This window comes from Brugia malayi (assembly GCF_000002995.4).
Source record: "Brugia malayi strain FR3 genome assembly, contig: Bm_v4_Chr3_scaffold_001, whole genome shotgun sequence".
NCBI classification, from domain to species: domain Eukaryota; kingdom Metazoa; phylum Nematoda; class Chromadorea; order Rhabditida; family Onchocercidae; genus Brugia; species Brugia malayi.
This window is the reverse complement of record NW_025062477.1, coordinates 2,384,271-2,405,525: the sequence shown is the minus strand read 5'-3', so window position 1 is coordinate 2,405,525 and position 21,255 is coordinate 2,384,271. Positions and strand designations below refer to the sequence as shown.

Sequence of the window (21,255 nt, the reverse complement as noted above, 5' to 3'; positions counted from 1 at the left end):
GTCGATGAATTCATTGTTTGAAATTTTGCATTTTTTTTTTTTAATACCAAAAAACAAAGTTTTTATTTTTTTAAATAAAAATAATTATTTTTTAAATGCGTTAATAATGTTATTAAATTTAAATTGAAAATTATCCATGAATTAATTCTAGTTAAAGATTAATTTTGATAAATCTTAGATTCAATTTTAATTGAACATACATTAATATAATATCTAGTAAAAATAAAAATAAATTTTTGAGGTTATAAAATATATTTTAATGCATTTGTAGCAAATTTGTAATTTTAATTTAAATTATATATTTGCAACTTTTGATGAAAAATACATTTGAATACATATTCAGTTACTTACGTTAAAATACTTATGACTCATGTAAGCTTTTCTGCTAATGTATTATAATTTAGAAATACATATTTTTCTAATTACTTAGGAGATTATTTTGAATTCAAAAATTAAATTTTTATTTCTCTTATTTTATTATTATACTTATAAAGTTTAGAAAAATTTAAATATTTAAATATACAATTTTGATGCCTATTCATTAAACATTAAATGATGTATTAAACGTACGTCATAAGTGTATATTTTTCAATTCTATGAAATTATTTTGAATTCAAAAATTAAATTATTATTTCAGATGAAAGTCTCAATAATTACAATGAAGCTACTTGCAAGATTAATGACATTTCTATTATTTCTTCTAGTATTACTACCTGTAACAGTTGTCACCGATGAACTACTCAGTGCACGGTGCCAAACAATGTGCCTTCAGCAGTTAGAAATTGCTAGCGGTGTAAGTTAATTAAACTAAAAATTAATAAATTTTCTTATTATTTATCTCTTAAAAAAAAAAAAAAAACAATCAAATCAGCAAATTAAGTTTTATTTTTCGTTTATTTCTTTTTCTTTTTTTCCTTTTTTTTTTTTTTTCTTTTTATTCTTTCGCACTTTTTATTAATTTAATCCATTTAAAATGAATGTTACTTTATCACATTTTCATTTTATGAATATTAATTTCCATACATTTTTCATTTCAAGCTATTAACATTTTATTTTGTTACTACTATTATATTATTAGTTTAATCGTATTCTGTCATATTTGTCACTTTAATAATCACAATGACACAAATGTTTTTTTTTTTTTTTTCCTTTCTACTAATTTAACAGATTAAAATGCATGTGATTATAATATATCAATTTCTACAATTTACATTTCATTTGAATTAATAATTATATATGATTGAATGTGTAATACAATTTTGAAATCATTTTTCTAATTTTTAGAAATTTAAAATAAAAAAAAAAAAGAACTTAATTATCAAATTTTATTATATGCATTAATTTGAAAATTTAAAAAAGAAAAAATATCATTAATCCCTTTAATATAATAATCAAAAGAAAAAAAAAAAAAGGAGTGAAATATGAAATATTAAATAAATATGATAGCTTTATATAACCACTTAAAAATAGAACAGATGAGCAATCCAATGGTACTATTTTCTAATGGTACCAGCGGTATCCTTTGTAAAGTATATTTGTATGTCATAATTTTTTGGGACACTTTGTCCATCATCACATTAAACTTTCATTTGATCTTCTCATATGCATATGCATTACTCACTGAAAATCATTTTCAAAAAGATAAATGACTCATTTCTGCTATGCCATTAAAAGTTTTTCTTACTTTCTCACTTTCCACAAACTAATTACTAATCACAGCACTAAGTTAATGAGAAGATATCATAGAGAATAGTACAATTGCTATTTTGAATGTCAGTTGTTTCACTCTTAAACAAACTTTGCATTAATCTTATTGGTGCTTTTATTGTTGCACTGTCAAATATTTCCCTTTCTTCTAATAATCAGATCAAATCAGAATACAGTAATGATAATTATTATTATTCTTTCACTAATTAAAATTAATAATAATATTAATTTTTTATCAACAATATGAATAATTTAAAAAATCAGTAATACTAATTTTTATCAACAATATGAGAAGAAAGCAATTAAACTCAATTAATAATATTAACATTTCGAGAAATGAAAAATGTCTGAGAAGAAAAGAAAAAAAAAAAATGGTAATAATAATATAATTTTTTTGAAGGTAAAAATTAAATAAAATGATAATTTGTAAAATATTAATGAAAGAAATGTTATGGAATTATTTAATAGTTTTAAGAAGAAAACATACAATTAATAATAGGCAAAAAAATTACTAGCCTAGTGATAATGATAATAATGATAAATGATAATGATGATAATGAATATTACTAAACTAGTTGATAATAGTTATAATAATATCAATTTTACAATATTTCTTTACATTAAACCTTATAAAATTATGAGATTATGCAATATGATTAAGTGTTGCTGAAAGAAATTAAGTTAAAATTACAAAATGAAATTATCATTTTTTGTTAAAATTAAAAAATTAAAAATATTATCATTTGAAATAAATTGGAAATATATTTTTTGTTTTCTTTTGTTTCCATTTTTTTTCTCTTTTTGATACGAAATGTATGAAATAAAAAAAAAAAAAAAAAAAGGAAAAAAGATGAAATAAAAGAAAATGAATGATTAGATGTTTGCTTTTTATGCTTCATTTCCGTGAATTTTTGAAATGAAAAAAAGAGACAAAATATGCTTAAATTGTTGATCATTGCAAAATATAAAGCCTAGGCTTTCCCTTTCTCTTTCTATCTATTGGCCTAACATTTTTTTAGCCCAGTCCTTTTCTTTTCATCTTTTTCTCCCTTTTTTCCTTTTTTCCTTTTTTTCCTCTTTTTTTTTTTTTTTTTTTTTGTCCCATCTGAATCATGAATATAATGATTGAAATCGAATAAAATAACAATTATTCAGCATTCCCAGACGTCAAATTACGCGAAGATACAGGAAGAAAAGGAAATGAGAGAAGTAGAAGTATGGGTAGGCAAAATAGGACGGGTAGGGTAAAGCTACAAAGAGATTGATATAAAGATTTGAATACCAATGAGTATTTTGTATTTATTTGTATGACTGAGCTCCTTATTGAAATTAGAACATAACGAATAGAAAAAAAAAAAAAAAAAGGAAGGAAGGAGGAAAAATAAACAAAAAATGAATTTTGAATCGGGAAATGAATTTTTATTCGAATTATTGCCCACAACTCAGTTGCTGTAATATATAGATTTTATATAAATGTTTTTTTTTTAATTGAATTGATATAAGAAATTGAAAAAGAATTTAAAAAAATAATACATTAAAGTCATTTTAACTTTTTTTTTTTAAAAAAAAAAAGTCTAATTATTCGTTGTAACGTTGTTAAATCATTTAAATGATAATGTAATTTTATAAAAAAGATAAAGTGTGTTCAATTTTAAATTTAATTTAATTTAAATTTAAATCATTTACTTTATTGAATTTACATGCTGCTAATTTAATAGTATAATAATTTTGCATAGAAAAAAAAAGAAAAAGAATTGAACCCACAGATAATATAAATAAGTATTATCTATTATCATTAATTTAAATGGCAAAAAGCCTTTTCTTTTCTTTTTTTTTTTTTTTCGAAAGAGAAAGAGGTGGAAGAATAAATTTGCTTTGAATTGTAATTAGTATAAGAAAGAATTTTAAGTCAAATAAAAAAGGCAAAATTTCACTAACATACGAATGAATTTATGGCATATGTAAAATGTAGGAAATAGAATTAAATTAAATGATTAAATTAAATTTTAAATTAAATGATTAAATTAAATTTTATTTTAATTCTCTCTTCTTTTTCCAGAAATAAAAGAAAAATAAAATGAAATTTCTATAATATGTGTTTATATATGTATGAATAATGATTACTTTATTTTTTTCTTTTTTCTTTGTGTGATTTATATAAGGAGTTAAAAAGAATTCAAAATTTTAATCCAAATAATCAAAAAAGACTTAAAAACTTTAATCCAAATGTAAACATTTAAATTACTTTTTACATACTAATTAATTATATGCAGCTTCTGAGATTTATTAGAGAAAAAAGAACAATAAAATTTATTATTTATTTGTTTGTTTACTTTCTAAAATATTGTATTAAAAATTTTTTAAATTAGCAAAACTTTAGTTTGCGAACAAATAATTATGCTAAATTTTAATGTTTTTTTTTTTTTTTTTCTTTCAAATATTGCTGAAAAAAATATTTTTTTATTTGGTCATTTTCTTCTTCTTTTTTTTTTTTTTTGCTTTTATTTTTTCCGTTTTCTTTTTTTCATAAATTTTATCGATGCAACTCATTCGAGAGATTAAAAATTAGTTATTATTTTAAAAATTAAAATTGATTATTATTTTAAATTTACTCTATTAATATGATTTACATGCCAAATTGCAGTTAGTATTACAATTTTCAAATTTTATATTATTGAAATATTTTTTAAATAAAAATTTTACATATTTAAATCTTCTCATTTACAATTTTATTTTCAAATAATAATAGTGTAAAAATTAAATTTTTATAAAATACTCGTCTTATTACTGTTGTATAAATGTTAAATTTCAAATTTTTTTCTTCTCTTTTTCTCGCCGATAGATTAAATTTTTATTCATAAAATTTGATACAATTATTAATTAATGCAAAAATCACATATGTTCCTTAATAAAGCTGTAATGAATTTTAATTTGAATAGGCTTTCTTTGATTGAAATTTATCTCGAGAAATACATTTTAAAAAGTTACACTGCAAAATATCACTTATCCAAATAGGAAACTTATTTCATTAGCAATAAATTTTTGTTTATTATCTTATTTACTTTATCCTCAATGATCATTAATGATAATACTAATGAAATATTTGAAATTTAATGCTTAAAATATCATATCAAATCATTTCCTGTTAAACAGTAAATGATGATAAATTTTGTTAGCAATGATAAGAATCAGTGACTTTCTCGTCTAATTCTATAAGCTAAGTTAAATGAGTTTAATGAATGATAATATAAAATGATAAAGTGACATCTTGTCAACAAATATTAATCTATTTCTTGTGAGCAATGTAAACATTATAAAGCATTGATAATAAATGAAATCACTGCTTTCAACAGACTTTCATCCTAAATTAAATAAGATTTTATGTTAATAAGGTAAAAAAAAGTAAAATTTAATTAAAGAAAAATTTTTTTCTTTTTTTTTATTAAAAAATTAAATTATTTTACAATAAATCTAATAGATACTATCAATTTTTACTAAATGTTTTTCAGCAATTTAATTATTTTATTTTTCTGATTTTTTTTTTTTTTCCTAATTTTGTTTAAATAATTTGAAATGACAAAATAAAATGATTCATAATTTATCTTTCTTTCTTTCGTTCTTTTTTCTTTGCTAATATGAAAAAAATGAGAGTTTATTTATTTTTCATAGATAATAAAAAACAAACAAATAAAAGAAGAATTCCGGTAAGATAAAGAAGAAATTTCCGGAATGGTGTAACTTTTTCTTTTTTTTTTTTAGTTTATGCTAATAAAATGAAAGATAAAAGGTGGAAGAAGAAAAAAAGAAAATAAACCGAAAGTAAAAAGTAATTGAAATGAAGAAAAAAAAGACATATGTAAAACAGCTGCAAAAGATATATTACTATAATGGTTTTAATATTCCTAATAAAATGATTTAATGAATTGTAGTTGGAATGGATGTAAAGAATAACATTTGTTTAGAATAAATAATCAGTTGGCTTTATTATTCCGGAAATTCCTGATTTATTACTTTTGGTTTAACTTTTAGCTAAAAGCTAATAGTTTTGTAAATAATAAACAATATTTTAATTTATATCATTCTAATAATTTCAATTAATTAAAATAAATAAAAACTTTATTAAATATGTAGCTATTAAAATTGTATGAATTAAATATGTTAAAATGTTAAAATTTTTGTAAAAAGAAAAAAAAAATCTTTTTTTCCATTAATTATGTATAAATTAAAATTTAGCATTTCAAAAAAAAAAAAGAGCAAATTTTGAAATAATTTAATTAAAAAAATGATTATATTAAATTGTAGAAATTTTAATTTTTACTTAAAATTAAATATTTTAAATTTATAAAAATAAATGTTTTAAAATATAAAAAGGAGAAAACGACGAAAGAAAATTTTAGTTTTTTTTTTTTTTTTTTCAAGAATAAAAATTTTTTCACTTATCAATCACTAATTTACCAATTAGAAAGAATTTAGCTTATGGCATTTAAAGATTGAAAATTCAACTATACAACTTTATGGCAGTTAGCATCGATTGACTAAAATAAAAAAAATGATTATATATATATATTTTTTTACGAATTTGAATTTTAAATTTAAAAGTGAAATAAGCTTAGATTGATTTTAAAAAAGTAAAGTAAAAATAATGTGAAAAATTAATAATATTTTCTTCCTTTTCTTTTTTTCCCCTTTCTTATTATCTATTTACTTCTAATTAGTTAAAAAATAGTTAAAATTATTTCATTTTCATTCTATTATTTCAAGTCCAATAATTCGTCTTAATTATTTTTTAGTTAATTTTGAAATTTACGAATTTGAATTTCAAATTTAAAAGTGAAATGTTTTACATCACAATTTTTTTCAAATTTTATAGATTAGTTTTATGGTTAATAATGATAAGAAAATTTTTCGAAATATAGCATAAATAAGACTAAAATCGTTAACTGAATTGCTTTTTTTTTTTCTTTTTTCTTTCTTTTCATTTTTGTTTTGAAACTTTTTTTTTTTTTCAAATGCTTAAAAAATTGATAGTTATTTTGCATCAAATATCTTAAAATTTTCATGAAGTAATGTCTCATTTTACTCTAAAAAATTATTATAGTAAAACTTTTGAAAAAAAAAAAAAGAAAAGAAAAGAAATATCACAATTATTAATTAAATAAAATCAATTAAATAAAAAATTTATTTTTTAATTGATTATTAATTAGTTCTTTTTTTTTTAACTTCAATTAATATTTCCTAAATTTTTTTCCTTTTTCCTTTTTTTTTTTTTTTTTACTTTTTGAATTTAATTTTACTATAAACATAATTTGAGTTAATTTTAATCAAATTGCCTACAATAACCGTAAATTGTTACAATCGTAAGCCATATGTTCTGAAATGTTCAAATTTCTCTTTTCAATGCTTAATTTGTGTCACACAAATTCCACAAATTTACTTTTCCACTACACCAATGACAACTTATGATGACAGATGCGCGACGCCAGATGCGTTCATAAAAAAAAAAAATGCGACAGGAATTTATGGTGGAAAATTAATACTTTCTTTTGTAATTGTCCCTCTTTTTTATTTACCTCTCCTTCACCTTCTCCCTCATTCTTCTTCTTACTCTCTTTTCCTACAACTTTTTTTGTTTCCATTCTCTAACTCTTCTTTATCTTTTTAATCTTATCAACTTATCATCCTTATAAAGAGAGAGGGAGAGAGAAAAAAAAAAGAGAAACAACTGTATTTGTTTCAATGATAATCTCATTTGATAATATCATTGCTTAATTAATCTGATTACTGTAAAAATTATAATAATATATTTTATTGAATGAAAAATCACACTAAATTCATAACTTAAATTCATATTTTTATTATTAACTATAAGTAATTCATATCGCAATGCTATCATTCTCTTTGCCCAAGCAATTTACCCGCGGGTATCATACAAATATTGCGAATGTATGTGAAAGGTATGTATATAAATACATACAAATATAAATTTGTTTGCATTTATGGTATAATAGCACTTTTCAATTTGCTGTTAAAATGGCATTCTTTGATGAGTGCTAATAATTGCTATGCAAATATAAATAAATTATTTGCACAGTAATTTTAATAGTTGAAAATCTCTCAAACTGTTCCTTCCATTAAGCAATGTTTTTCATATAATTTAAAATTGATAATGCAATCAATTTTATGTTTGAAAAAAAAAAATAAATAAATAATGCACTATTTTAAACAAAATTGATTTTTTTTGCATAATTATAAATTAAATAAAATGTATTAACTCAGTTTTAAAATTTGAAACTTTAAATGAATTCAACAAATAATTCTTTATCAAATATTAATAACTGTGTAAATAATATGATTTTTTTTTTCATTTTTGATTAATTAGTCAATTACTTAAGTAATTCATTACGAAGGGTTACGATTAGTTATTTATATTATTAATTAGCTAATTAATTAGTTAAACCGTTTGTTTGTTTTTACGAAATTATTATTGATGTTTTTATAGCCAACTTTTTTTTTATTTCTTTCATTCCTATTTTATTGTTTTACTCACATAAATGTGATTATTGATAATAAAATTATCACTCCTGAATTTATCAAATTGATAACTTATTAAAGTCTAAGTGATCAGATAATTTTACTAAGTCTTAAATAATTTACTTCGATAATAATTAACATAAGTTATATTCAAGGTTAACAACATCTTATGGCATACAGATAGTTTCCCACTGTTTAGACATTTTCACCTTTGCGCTTTTCACCTTTTGCGCATTTTGACCATTTAATTGTTTGCTTATTTGTCCCATAGCTTTCAGTAATATTTCTATTGATGAATGACCATCCTGAAGTGTCACACATCCTTTCAGAGACTTTGCTGCTATTGTGTTCAGCAAACATAGATGACACTTAATTGACGTCGTGTATTCCCCATAATTACAAATAAATGATTGCTGGTTACTAGTGAAACTTCAAAATTTATTTATTGAATTTCACACTTCCATTAATTAATTACTTTTTTAATTTTCATGAAAATGATTGATTGAATTTTTTTTTTAAAAAAAAAGAGAAAACAAAAATGAAAAACCTACTGATTATTACATAAGAATGTCTGTCTTAATAACTATAATAATTAGCTAATTATTTAATTTAGCAAAAATTTATTCATTGAAAGTAAAAAAAAAAAAAAAAAAACTTTTAAACATTAAATTGTTTATTCATTCAGATTTCAAATTCTTTTAATTAATAATTACTCATTGATTTACTGTAATTTTGATTAACATCACTATAACTGTCATCATTTTTCTTGATAATGATAAAATATAATAATGAAAAATATTTAATAATAAGCAGAAACAGATGAAAAGTAATACAATAATTTTGAATATTATTCACAGCTGCAAATTGCCTTACAATTATATAATAATTTTCCTTTTCGGTTATAATTTGCTCCGACATATGTTTAAATATTACCGTCATGAAATTGTCTAATTTGTTGTAAAATATGCACAGTTAATGTATGACTCATCAATGAATTATCCTTCATTGGTCTCAAAATTTTGTAAATTTAAAATATGAATAAAAATTAAGATGAAATAGTTGAAAAAGAAAAAAAGAAAATAAATTGAAAAAATAATTTCTGAAATAATAAATTATGGTATTTATTTACTTATTTATCTATGATACATAAATATTATAATTACTATTAAAGTTAAAATTTAGAAAATAAGAATGATTAAAATTAAATCAATTTAAAACATTCAAATCAGAACTGAAATACTTTTCATATTATGTATATGTGTATCCAATTAATTCTACCATGTGGTGTTTATAGTGCTGAAAATATACTTTTAAATGAATCAAGCAATAAAATTTAGTGGTAAAATCATTTCAATTTCATTTAATTTCGTCTGATTCCTTTTCTATCAAAAATGAACGGAACTTAAAACGAAAAAAAAAAATAATTTAAATTGAATTCAAATTGCTATGAAAGTTAATTAAATTCTTAAATATGCCAAATATTAATTATGATAAAAGTGTATACAGAAGAAGAAGAAGAAGAGGGCATTAATCTCATCATTAACTTTAATGTCAACAATATCATCCAATCTAGAAATATGTTGACAGATAGAAAAGTAAAAGTAAAAAGGTAAGAAAAGGTTTACTCATTTCGGCCACAGAACGGCAAATTATAATTGCTCAGTTATGTGGAAAAGCTTTTACAAAGATTTCGCATGAAAAAGGTGTAGAAGAGTAAATAATAAATGAATAAACTTTTGAAATATTCAATTGAGAAAATTATTCATGCCGAAATCCTTTTCCTATTTGAATTTAAAAATTGTAAGAAAAAGTATCGCATAAGATGTTTGTGTGCAAAATTAATATTTTATCATTTGAAATTATCATAAAAAAAATTCTAAGAAAAATAATTGAGTGAAGAAAAGAGAGGGAAATGAAAGAGGAAGAGAGAGAAGATTAATAAATGAAAATATTTTAATATTTTTTTCGAATAAATATTTTGAAAATTAAGAAAAAAAATTTTTTCTTTTTTTTTTACAATGAATATTTTAGGAAGATGCCGATTTGAGAAGACATTTAAAGCATCACATTATCAATATTTGCAAGGAAGATCGAAATTGCTCTTCGGTATGATTTCTTTAACTATAAATTAATCAAATATTAAATTAAATCCTACAAAATTTATTATCTAAATTTTAATATGCATGCATCAAATTTTCAAACGTAGCTAATTATGATAGCTCATTAATTAATTTTTATGTTTTCTCCCAATTCTTTTCTTTAATTTTTAAGTTTAATCTTTTAAAAAAAAAAAAAAAAATTAATACAAGATTTTAATGACATCAAAAAATGATATCTTAAACTAAAGTAAAATTGATTTTTTCTTTAACATAAATAATCAAAAAATCTTCGATAGATTAATATGCTAATTCTTTTTAATAATTTTAATTTCTTTTTCTCTTCTAAAAACAATCAAATGTAATTAATGTTTAATCATTTTGTCAAGTTATTCATTCATCATTTATCACTTATCATTGTTATCGTGATAACTTTTAAAATTTTAACAATGATTCATTGATAAATCTACCTATCACATGCATACTTTATAAAAAAATTTTTTTGAAATTTTCAAAAAACATTTTATTTGCTTATTATAACTATAAATAAATGGCATGCAATAAAAGTTTAATTCCAGAAAAAAGTCTGCGAAAACCGGAAATTTTTGTTGACTTTCATAAAACTGGATGAAATCTTTTCAAGTTTAGAAAAATACAAGGATAATTAATTAATTGTTGTGAATAAATACTTTTACATGTAATACTTTGTACAAATCAATGCTTACATATATATATAAGTTTTTATATACTCAATTTATGTATTATATATTATATTTATACATAAATATGATAATATTAATGAAAATATGAAAGTATTGGTTGTATTATTGATGTGAGAGGAATCTCCAGCTGTGATGTAAATAATCTAAGCTAAAATATTAAAAGTAATCTGGCTGGTCTGTTATCTGGCCAACTAGCACCAAATGTATCATCAATAAACTTTTTCAGTCTATTGTTAATGAATTATTTATCAATGGATGACCTCTTTCAAACAACAATGAAAATATTAGTTCGCATCAATACTATACTATTACACTTAAAAGGCTTATTTTAGAGTAAAATGTAGCCAAATGATGCCAGGAACAAATGTGGACAGATTAAAATAATAGCCAAAGATGAGTTAAAAAGGATAGGGACGAAAATGAATAAATTAAATAGCCAAACAAAATGTTAGAATATCGTTTTATTATCGATGTATTTGTTATTTTGATGAAATTTTATTTTTTATTTTTTAATCACTTATCATAATTTTATCAATGAAAGGTATACTTTTTTAATGAACAAAAAAAAAAAACATGCAAGTATATTGGTTACTTTCTTTAATTTTATTTGTGTTAACAAACAGACAAAAATGATAATAGTGATAAGATAATAGTTGACTTATTTTATTATCTTGATTGATAAAATCTGTTATGATTACTGTTCACTATCAAATTTCGATTAGTTTTAACGAATAAATAATGCTAGAAGGGATACTTTCAATTTTATCATATTTAAACAGTTATTTCTAGACAAAGAAGAAGAACAAACAGGAAGGAAATATTTAGGGACATAGGTCAGGGTACTATTATTTACTGGGGTCAAGGAAGGTGCTGATGGAATAGTATGCACTCTAATCCTCTTATCAATGTTTGCTTGTGAGCCTTTACTATGCTAGAAATTAATAAAACTAAAAATGTGCGAATATTCCCAGCCTTTCTATCTTTAATGCTTTTCATTCGTTAACAATGAAATGTCAATCATTGCAAAAAAAAAAAAACCTTTAACTTTAATACTTTTTTTAGGGATCAGAAAAAGAAAATGAATAAATCGTACCGGATTTACTAGTAATTTATCATTTTCCGAAGATCAATGCAAATTTATCAGCCAAAGAAAAATTTTTAATTATCGATAATAAATAATGATATTCTGTAACTGTGAATAATTGTGATCCCTAGAATATAGTTTTTTTAGATAGTTTATCAAAAAACAAAAGAAAAGAAAAGAAAAATTTGATTTGTTAAATTTGTTAGTTTTCAAAATTTGTTATTCAGTTTTCTTTTTTCAATTATCAGTTTGAGAAAAATTTTAGTGTTAAAAATAAATATTAATAATATTCCAATATAATCCACAAATAATTTTTTATTTTCCCCCGTTGCTGATATTTGCTTTATTCGTCGAATAATTCATATTGACAAAGTTCTTTGTTAATTAAATAACTGTATAATTAAATGGTGATTTGTAATTTCGATTTATATTAGAAAACATTTTGATCGTTTATATTTTAAACATTTACTCCCTTTATGATAAACATCTGCAATTTAAAAAGAAAAAAAAAAAATTGTCCTTTCTTAGTTTATTGTTTTGATCCTTTTAATAGGTATCATGAAAAAATGAAATAGTAAACTAAAATTGTTAAGCAATGTAAGCGGCTCATTCTTTTCATCTTTTCCAATATTGTTCAGTCTTCTAAAATATTATTTTTGTAATGGTCATCAAAATGATCATCAAATGAGCATTTATCTTTGTTTTCATCTTTTCTCAAAAATATATTTACCGACCAATTTGCGCATTTACTATTGCGCCATTTGTGACCGCTCAAGAGAAAAAAAAAATGATTTATCAACATTTAAACATTTTTCCCTGTTTATTGATATATGAAATGGATGGATAATAAGAGAATTAATGAAATATTAATGAATTGTTGGAATAACGATTGACAAATTTTTTCATTTAATTTGATACTTTGCTTGCATTTAGCGTTTTATTCTAATGGAAGATTAAATGTTAATGGAAGATCAAATGTGGTTTCCTCTTTTTTTTTGACTCCAATTAAATTTTCTACAGGATTAATTAGTGAAATTAATTTATATCTTTAGTAATTTTAATCCTATATTGTATAATTTCTGTGCATAATTGGATCAAAATAGATGAGTAGGAAAAAATTAAATTCTTTGTAAGGAAAATTTAAATTCAATTCTATTCACAATGATTTTATTGCTATACTTTTAAAAAGAAAAAGAAAAATATGAAAGAGTGAAGCATTTACAGCTGCTGAAAAATCATTTAAATAAAGCAATAAATAAATGAATGAAACAATCGTTTCTTTCTTTTTTTTTTTTTTTTTTGAAATAAATTTCTATATCTTTGTTGGGCTTAATCCCATTGTTTTTATTATTATTATTTATTTTTCTTCTCCGTACTCTAAGCATTTCTTTTCTTTCACATCAAAACTAAAGTCTATTTATCGTGGTGAAATGCATACCAAAGATTATGATAGGATAAGATATGACATAAAAAATGAAGTGGGATTAAAAATTGTCATTCAGTGTTGTCGTAGAAAATGAGCGCAAGGTCATTTGACATTGTTGTCTTTTAGCAGATATTAAAGAAAAAAAGAGAGAAAAAAAAAAAAAAAAAAGGAGGAAAGAAATAAGAAGAAATTGTGGAAGTATTATTTAAAAAAAAAAAAATGTGAAATGCTTTAAAAAAAAAAATGGAACAGAAAATGATATTTGATATCAAAAATTTGCTATTGAGTGACAATTGTTTAGATATTGTCACCATAAAATATATAAAGTAATATATTGATTGATCATGAACGGATGATTATATAGAGTAATTAAAATGATCAGAAATGATAATGATAATGATTGAGAGAAAATTATTATATAATGATTATCACCTAAAAAAAAAATGTGTATTGCAATAATTGGAACATTTAGATCGTATAAAAATTATTTTTAATTATTAAAATATAAAAACTATTATATTGCATAAAAATTATTCATTTGCATCCTTCAGTTATTTATGAAAAAATATTTTATAACAATATTAATAAGTACTAGATTAAAATATAAGACATAGAATATTTTTTTTTTTCCTTTTTCTTTATCTTTTATAAAGTATTATTCAAACTATTCGTTTATTACATTCTATAGAATAGAAAAAGTTTTAAAAAAAAAACCAATTTACATATTTTTACTTTATTATTTTCTTTTTTTCTTCTACTATTTTTTTTTAAAAAAAAAGCACACGCATAAATGCTTTTAAAAAAAAAAAGAAGAAAAAGCAATAAAGTATTGCTACATTCTATAAAATTAACCAATATCAGTAATCGTTATCTTATATGATCCAATATTCCATCAACATTTTATCACTTTATTTCCTTTTACATTTCCTTTCCGCTTTTACTCATACATATTTAATTCTTTTTTTTTTCTTTTTTTTCTTTTTTGATGTAATTATTATTGTATACGAACAAATTTAAAATTTCAACAATGAATTCATATATTATTAATAATATTTATTTTATTATCAAATTATTTGATGTGATTATGATAATTTGCTTGTATCATTTCTACAATAATTTCTTTTTATCTTTCATACACTACTTCTCTCTCTCTCTCTCTCTCTGTCTCTTGTAATTGCTTGAATTATTTCCCTTTTAGCATAAATGCAATTACAGATTCCTTTGCATACCATTTGGTTGATCGTTTAATTTTATTTTATGATCCATACATATACTTTTGAAGTGGTACCATTTCTCATATAAACCTCTCAAAAGAAACTTTTGTCATTTAGGGATGCGGAAAATGTCACTTTAAGATGAATTATGAAAATAATCAGTAAAATTAGTCAATAATTAAATAGAGATTTCAAAATTAATTTTTTTTTTTTTTTTTACACATTTAATTTAGGTAATTTATAAATTTAATAAATGGAAAAAGGAAATTTTTTTTTTTTCGAGAATTTATGATGAATAATAATTGATAATTGATTAATTATTAAATATTTTCACATTTAATTTCAGAAATCAAACGTTCATTTTATTTTTACCTATAACATATAATTTCAATGATTCATTGATCTAAATTTCTTGTACTTTTATATAAACAAAATTTTGTAAATAAGAAATTTATTTAAATTTTTGGATTCATATTCTTTACGCATATTATCATTTCCTTAATTAATTATTGATGGTAGGAAAATATCATTGATAAGATAAACAATAATGATTACTGATTAAGTTTCAAACTAATGATAATTTTTTAAATATACAATTAACAAAAATTATATTTTCTGCTAATCATTACTCCATTTTCAGCTAACTTTAATTAGTCTTATCAATTGATAACCTTCATTTGAACAGAATTTGGATGAATAAATAGTTTAAAGGATTGAATTCAAATGAAAAGCTCTGTGAAAATGCTTGAAAATAGCAAAATCACATAACAAACTTTACGTAGAAGCAACACGTAGAAGCTAATATCGTTGTAGAATAGGATGGAGATAACCCTGATGGTTTAATTAATACTTTTCACTCATTCATTAACTTACTTTCCTAATATATAGTATACTTTTAAGTAAACAAGAATGAATGAGAAGATAAAAGATTGAATGTTTCATTAAAATTCATTTTAGAATTGATTCAGTAGTCATTCATTCATCATTTCCTGTTATTCATTAATGCAACTTATTATAAATTCTCGAAGTGTCTTTTGTCAACTGTTACGCATCTTTTACGTCTAAACACGATTGCTCATTTCCTAAGTTAGATAATTCCTTTCCAAAATTTAAATTTTATACAAAATGATACACGCAAATATGCATTATTCATTTACAATCTTTGAATTAATTTAACAATTATTTTACACTTATTATAATTATTATTTCAATAAATAAATTATACATTACATTATTTTAATAATTTTTTTCTTCGAGGAAAAAGATGAAAAAAAAAAAAAATTTTAAAAAAAGTAAAAGAAATTGGAAATTAAAAAAAAAAGCGAATAATCTAATATGACATTTTTTTCTTTTTTTGGTTCGAAATTAATCCAAAAATATTAACTTGCATAGAAATGGTTGACAATGATTGATTGAAAGGATAAATTAAGAAAAAATTTAAAAAAAAAAAAAAAAAAAAAAACGATGAAAAATTGTTTATTAATGAAGCGAATCTAATTTGTCGAACTTTCTCTCTTTCTCTTTTTTTTTTTTTTTCACTAATATTTCAAATTTTTTTAACGAAATAATACTTTTTTAACAGAATAAAAATTTTTTAATGTAAATTCATTTTAATGTTATTAAAATAATTTCAGTGTACTGCAGCATGTCAGGAAAATACATTGGATATGAAAGGATGTCAGGAAAATATTTGTAAAGTAAGATTGTTGTTTTAAAAAATTTTATAATTACTTAAATTTTATTAGAAAGTGAAAAGTTTAAATGATTGCTAAAATTAATTGATTATTGCAGTTAATGCATGTTAACAATCAAATTATATTGGTAAAAAAAAAAAAAAATGTCTTAAAAATTTTTGATTTTTTAAAGTAAAACTCTTGTTTTTGATGTTTAAAGTATTTCAATCAATAATTTATAATTAAAATAATAATTTTTTATAGCATGTGAGAGAACCAGAAACTTGTAAACATTCCTGTATTTATTTACATGAAATATATCGAAATAAACCTGGAATTTGTCCTAATAATTCACATTTGGCTCCTTTTAATGTATGTTTTATTTAGTTATAATTTTTCTTTTTATTTCCTTTTTGTTTCTTCGATTGCAAAAATAAGATTTATTAGGAAAATTTATCCATTAAAACGAATTACCAAATAATTAGTAATAATAATAATTTTAAATAATCAATTCCAAATATTTTTTTCAAATTGGACAAGTACTATAAAGAAAGTTATTCATTAAAACTTATTACAAAATAATTAATAATAAATTAAATAAATAAGTGAATAATTCAAAATATTTATTAAATAAAAATTGAATATTTATGAATTATCCAGTAGTAATTTCAGGAATGCACAGCATTATGTCACTTAGATGGTGACTGTCCGGAAACGAAGAAATGTTGTGTTGAAGGTTGCAGTAGACAATGCTTGAAACCACGTGGAAAAGATTTGAATCTTTTGCCAATTCCTACCAGTATCAGTGTTCAGGAACGGAAACGGAAAAGGTTTATTAAAAATTATATTATTGAAATAATATGAAATTATTTGAATTATTAATTAAACCATCAAATTTTTAGATTATCAAATAAATTAATATGTAATGAGAAAAATTAAGAAAAACAAAACATCTATATGACATTGCTTTAAATAAATTATATATGAACAATAAAATTAAGAGTGAAAATAAGTCTAATATAACTTAAATAAATTGATAAACAAGTAAACTGATTAATGGATAAATAAGTAAATTAAGAGTAAAAATAAGTAAAATAAATCGATAAGTAAATAAACTGATTTATGAATAAATAAGTAAATTAAAAGTAAAAATAAATACAATATAAGTTCGAATAAATTGACAAGCAAATAAACTGATTAATGGATAAATAAGTAAATTAAAAGTAAAAATAAGTAAGATAAATTGATAAGTAAATAAACTGATTAATGAGTAAACAAGCAAATTAGAAGTAATAATTAAATAAACAAATAAGTAAATTAAGAGTAAAAATAAGTAAAATAAATTGATAAGTAAATAAAGTAATTAACAAATGATGTAATATAACTTAATTAGGTCAGTAATTGTTCGATGGGTGATGCAACAAATGAGTCGCGCACAGACAAATTCAAATGCTAATTTATATGTAATACAATGGAGATGGAGTTTACATAAAGATGGTACTTCAATAAGCGATTGGCAAACAATTGTTACTGTATGTTATAAATTTTTCTCATCAAATAACAATACTAATAATACAAATATATTTTGGAAGTAAACAATTTCTTTTTCTTATCATCTAAAAGCTAATATTTACATTCAAAGTTTAAAAATTAAAATTAAACTTGAAAAATAATTAGCTGACATAATTGCTGCATATATTGTAAATTTAAAACTAAAAAATATTATGAAGTAAAACAGTAATACAATAATTAAAGAAATTATAATTTAGAGATTGAAAAAAAAAATTTTTTTTTTTTTTTTTTAAATATAAAATTTATGGTATGTAAATAATTGAAATAATTTTAGAGGAATAAAATGTATGCTATTTTAAAGCATTTACTTGCACCTGGTAGATATTATATGTTTCGTGTAGCAGCTGTTAATACCTATGGTAGTTTGGGATTCTCAAAAAGTAGTCAACCATTTAAACTTTCAAAAGGTATGCAAATAATTTTTTCATTTATAAATTTATTCATTTATTTGTTGTAATTCAAAGGAAAAAAGTAAGAAAAAATTTTTAAAAATTTTTCAAATTTAGAACCTCAAGCACCTGGACAACCACTTGATTTAACATTGGATAAATCAGAAATTGATGAACAAAATTTTTGGAAACAACGAATCAAATGGAATCCACCGCTTTCTGAATTACCAATCAAAAATTACATTGTAAAATATTAAATAACTTTTCTTTTTTTTTTGCAAAAATAAGTGAAATAATTTGTTTAAAAAAAATTCATTTTTTTTAAATAAAAAATAAAAAAAATAGGAAATCAAATAAACTTAAAAAAAAAAAAGAAAGTATGATATAATAAAAAGTTTTAGAAAGTACACAATATTTTATTAATTTAATTTCTTCAAGAAACAATGATTTTAAATGAAATATTTTATTATAGCTTTCATGGCAAAAATCAACATTACAACAAGCAATTGCATATGATAAAATGCTAAAACGACGATTAAATACTGAAAAACAAGAAAAACGATCAGCGACAGATGACGATGACAACGACGGCGACGACGACGACGACATTGACGACAATAACGATGGCTTTGTGGATCGTGAACGAATGTCAGTTGTGATACCAGCATATCATTCATATGCTGATATCAGTCAATTACAACTTCAATCTGTTTATTTAGTTGAAGTTTGTATTTATTTCATTTATTATTTAATCATTTAAAAAATATTTCAGTTTCTTGTTGTTTTATTTTTTGAAAATATAATAATTAATTGTTGTGATTGCTTAATGCAATATAATTTTTATTCTATGATTTATTGATATAATAAATTTATTGAAGAAAATAATAATATTAAACGTAATATTTAATTAATTCTTATTATTTTTTTTTTTCGATGTTTAATAATAGTTATTCTTAATTAAGCAATCATATAGCTTATCATTTAAAATTTCCTAGATTTCCTTATCAAAATTAACATTTTTACTACTTTTGTAACATGAAAATATCTTGATGTCATATTACTGATCTATTTTTATATATGCTAATCAGTACAATTACAGATTTACGCTATAGTTGACTCATCAGATGGTGAATTACACGGTGAAAAAGCAATAATTTACGTGAAAACTGGGGCAATGAATGTTAATAAAGATGGATATGATAGTAATAATACTACCATAACTACAACTATTCAATCTCAGCAAATGAAATTAGAATCTGAAAATAAACTGCAAAATAATAGATTGGAAGATTTATCTGATATCAGAACTGATATGAAAGTGGAAATGTTGGACGTCAGAGCACCATATTTTGATGATAATAATTTAAAAACTGTAGTAAGTTGGTTCAGAAATGGTTTATGTAATGGAACAAGAGTCAAATATACAGTAAGGTAAGCTTTAGAAATGTATAATTTTAGTTTAAAAGAAAAGAAAGACTTGTTGATAATAAACTGCAAAAAAAAAAAAAAAAAAAAAAAAAAAAAAAACTAAAAATTTTTTGTTTTAATAATTTGTGACAAAAAGAGATAAGCTAATAATTTAAAAAGCTAATTTATCAGTGATCTTTCTAGATGGCGTTTATTAACGTGTCAAACAAAAGATGTTAGTAAACGTATCATTTATTATGATCTTGATTCATCTGGTGAAGATTGGGCGCAAATGGAAGTTCAAGAATGTGTCGCAGTATTGGAAGATCTTGATTTTGAATGCTCATATAATGTTGAACTTGTTAGCACTAATGCCAAAAAGGTTATTAAATTAAACAGATTATTCAAATATTCTGATAAATTATTCAAACAATCATATGTTAACTAATAAAAATATTATGTTTTTCTATTTTATAGGTTGATATTTTTTTGGTTTAAATTACATTAATATTTTACTATTATTTCAGATCATTGCAAAAGGTCATTTTGAGACACAAAGTTGCGAGAAAACTCCATCAACAATTACTCTAACTTGTAATGATCAATCAATTTCTCAATCACTCGTCTGCATGACTAATTGGAGAAATAATTCGGTACAATGTAGTTGGAAAAGTAATAATAATAATAATAATGTCACAGGAAAAAATGTTGGTTATCGAATTGTACTTAGTAAATCTGATGAAGTGAACAATCAAATAATAATTATTCCACCACAAACTACAACAATTCAATTTGATAAACTTGAACCGGATCGTGATTACTTTGTTCATGTACAAACGATTACAAGTAATGGTGTTGGTAATACATTAACAACATCATTTCGAATTAATCGAAATAAGACTTCCGAGAAACATTCAACAGTTTTTTCATCTGATTATCGTCGCAATAATACTTTATCTCATATTAGTAACATAATTGTGGATCATACAAGTAATGATCAAATATCACAGAATATTGATTTGCAATCAGTGATGGAGGAAGATAATGAATTTTTGTATAATAATGAAAGGTTTCCAGGTGCTACAATACTTGAATTACCATTAGAAAGTGTTGCATCAGATGTAATCAGGTGGACAGCTTTTTATTTTATTTGTATTAATATATTGTTAAGATATTTGTTATTTACTGATAATACATTATGATAATGTATGAAATTTGTACATTAATAATAAAAAAGAGAGAGATTTTTTTAAACAAAAAATTAATAATTTAAAATAATTATTAAAATTTAATAGAATTTGAAATAATTGTTAAAATTTAATTTAACCAGCTGTTTTTTAATTTTATTTTACAATTTTCTTTTTTTAATTTTATTTTACAATTTTGATATGATTGATAATTTCGAAAAAATTGCTTTTTATCTCTCTCTCTCTC

The 21,255-nt window shown here is 21.6% G+C and overlaps 1 protein-coding gene across 1 annotated transcript; it reads left to right on the top strand.

The window, feature by feature from the left end:
* Nucleotides 1–679: 679 nt before the first annotated feature.
* On the top strand, nt 680–21,023 carry Bma-kal-1 (Fibronectin type III domain containing protein; the record flags this gene model as incomplete). The annotated part of the gene is made up of 12 exons (XM_043079767.1): nt 680–793; nt 10,270–10,344; nt 16,415–16,477; nt 16,718–16,825; nt 17,126–17,283; nt 17,847–17,985; nt 18,300–18,432; nt 18,532–18,659; nt 18,887–19,138; nt 19,514–19,845; nt 20,026–20,203; nt 20,349–21,023. 12 exons carry the CDS (start codon nt 680–682, stop codon nt 21,021–21,023), a joined length of 2,355 nt encoding a protein of 784 aa, XP_042935701.1.
* Between the last annotated feature and the right edge of the window lie 232 nt (nt 21,024–21,255).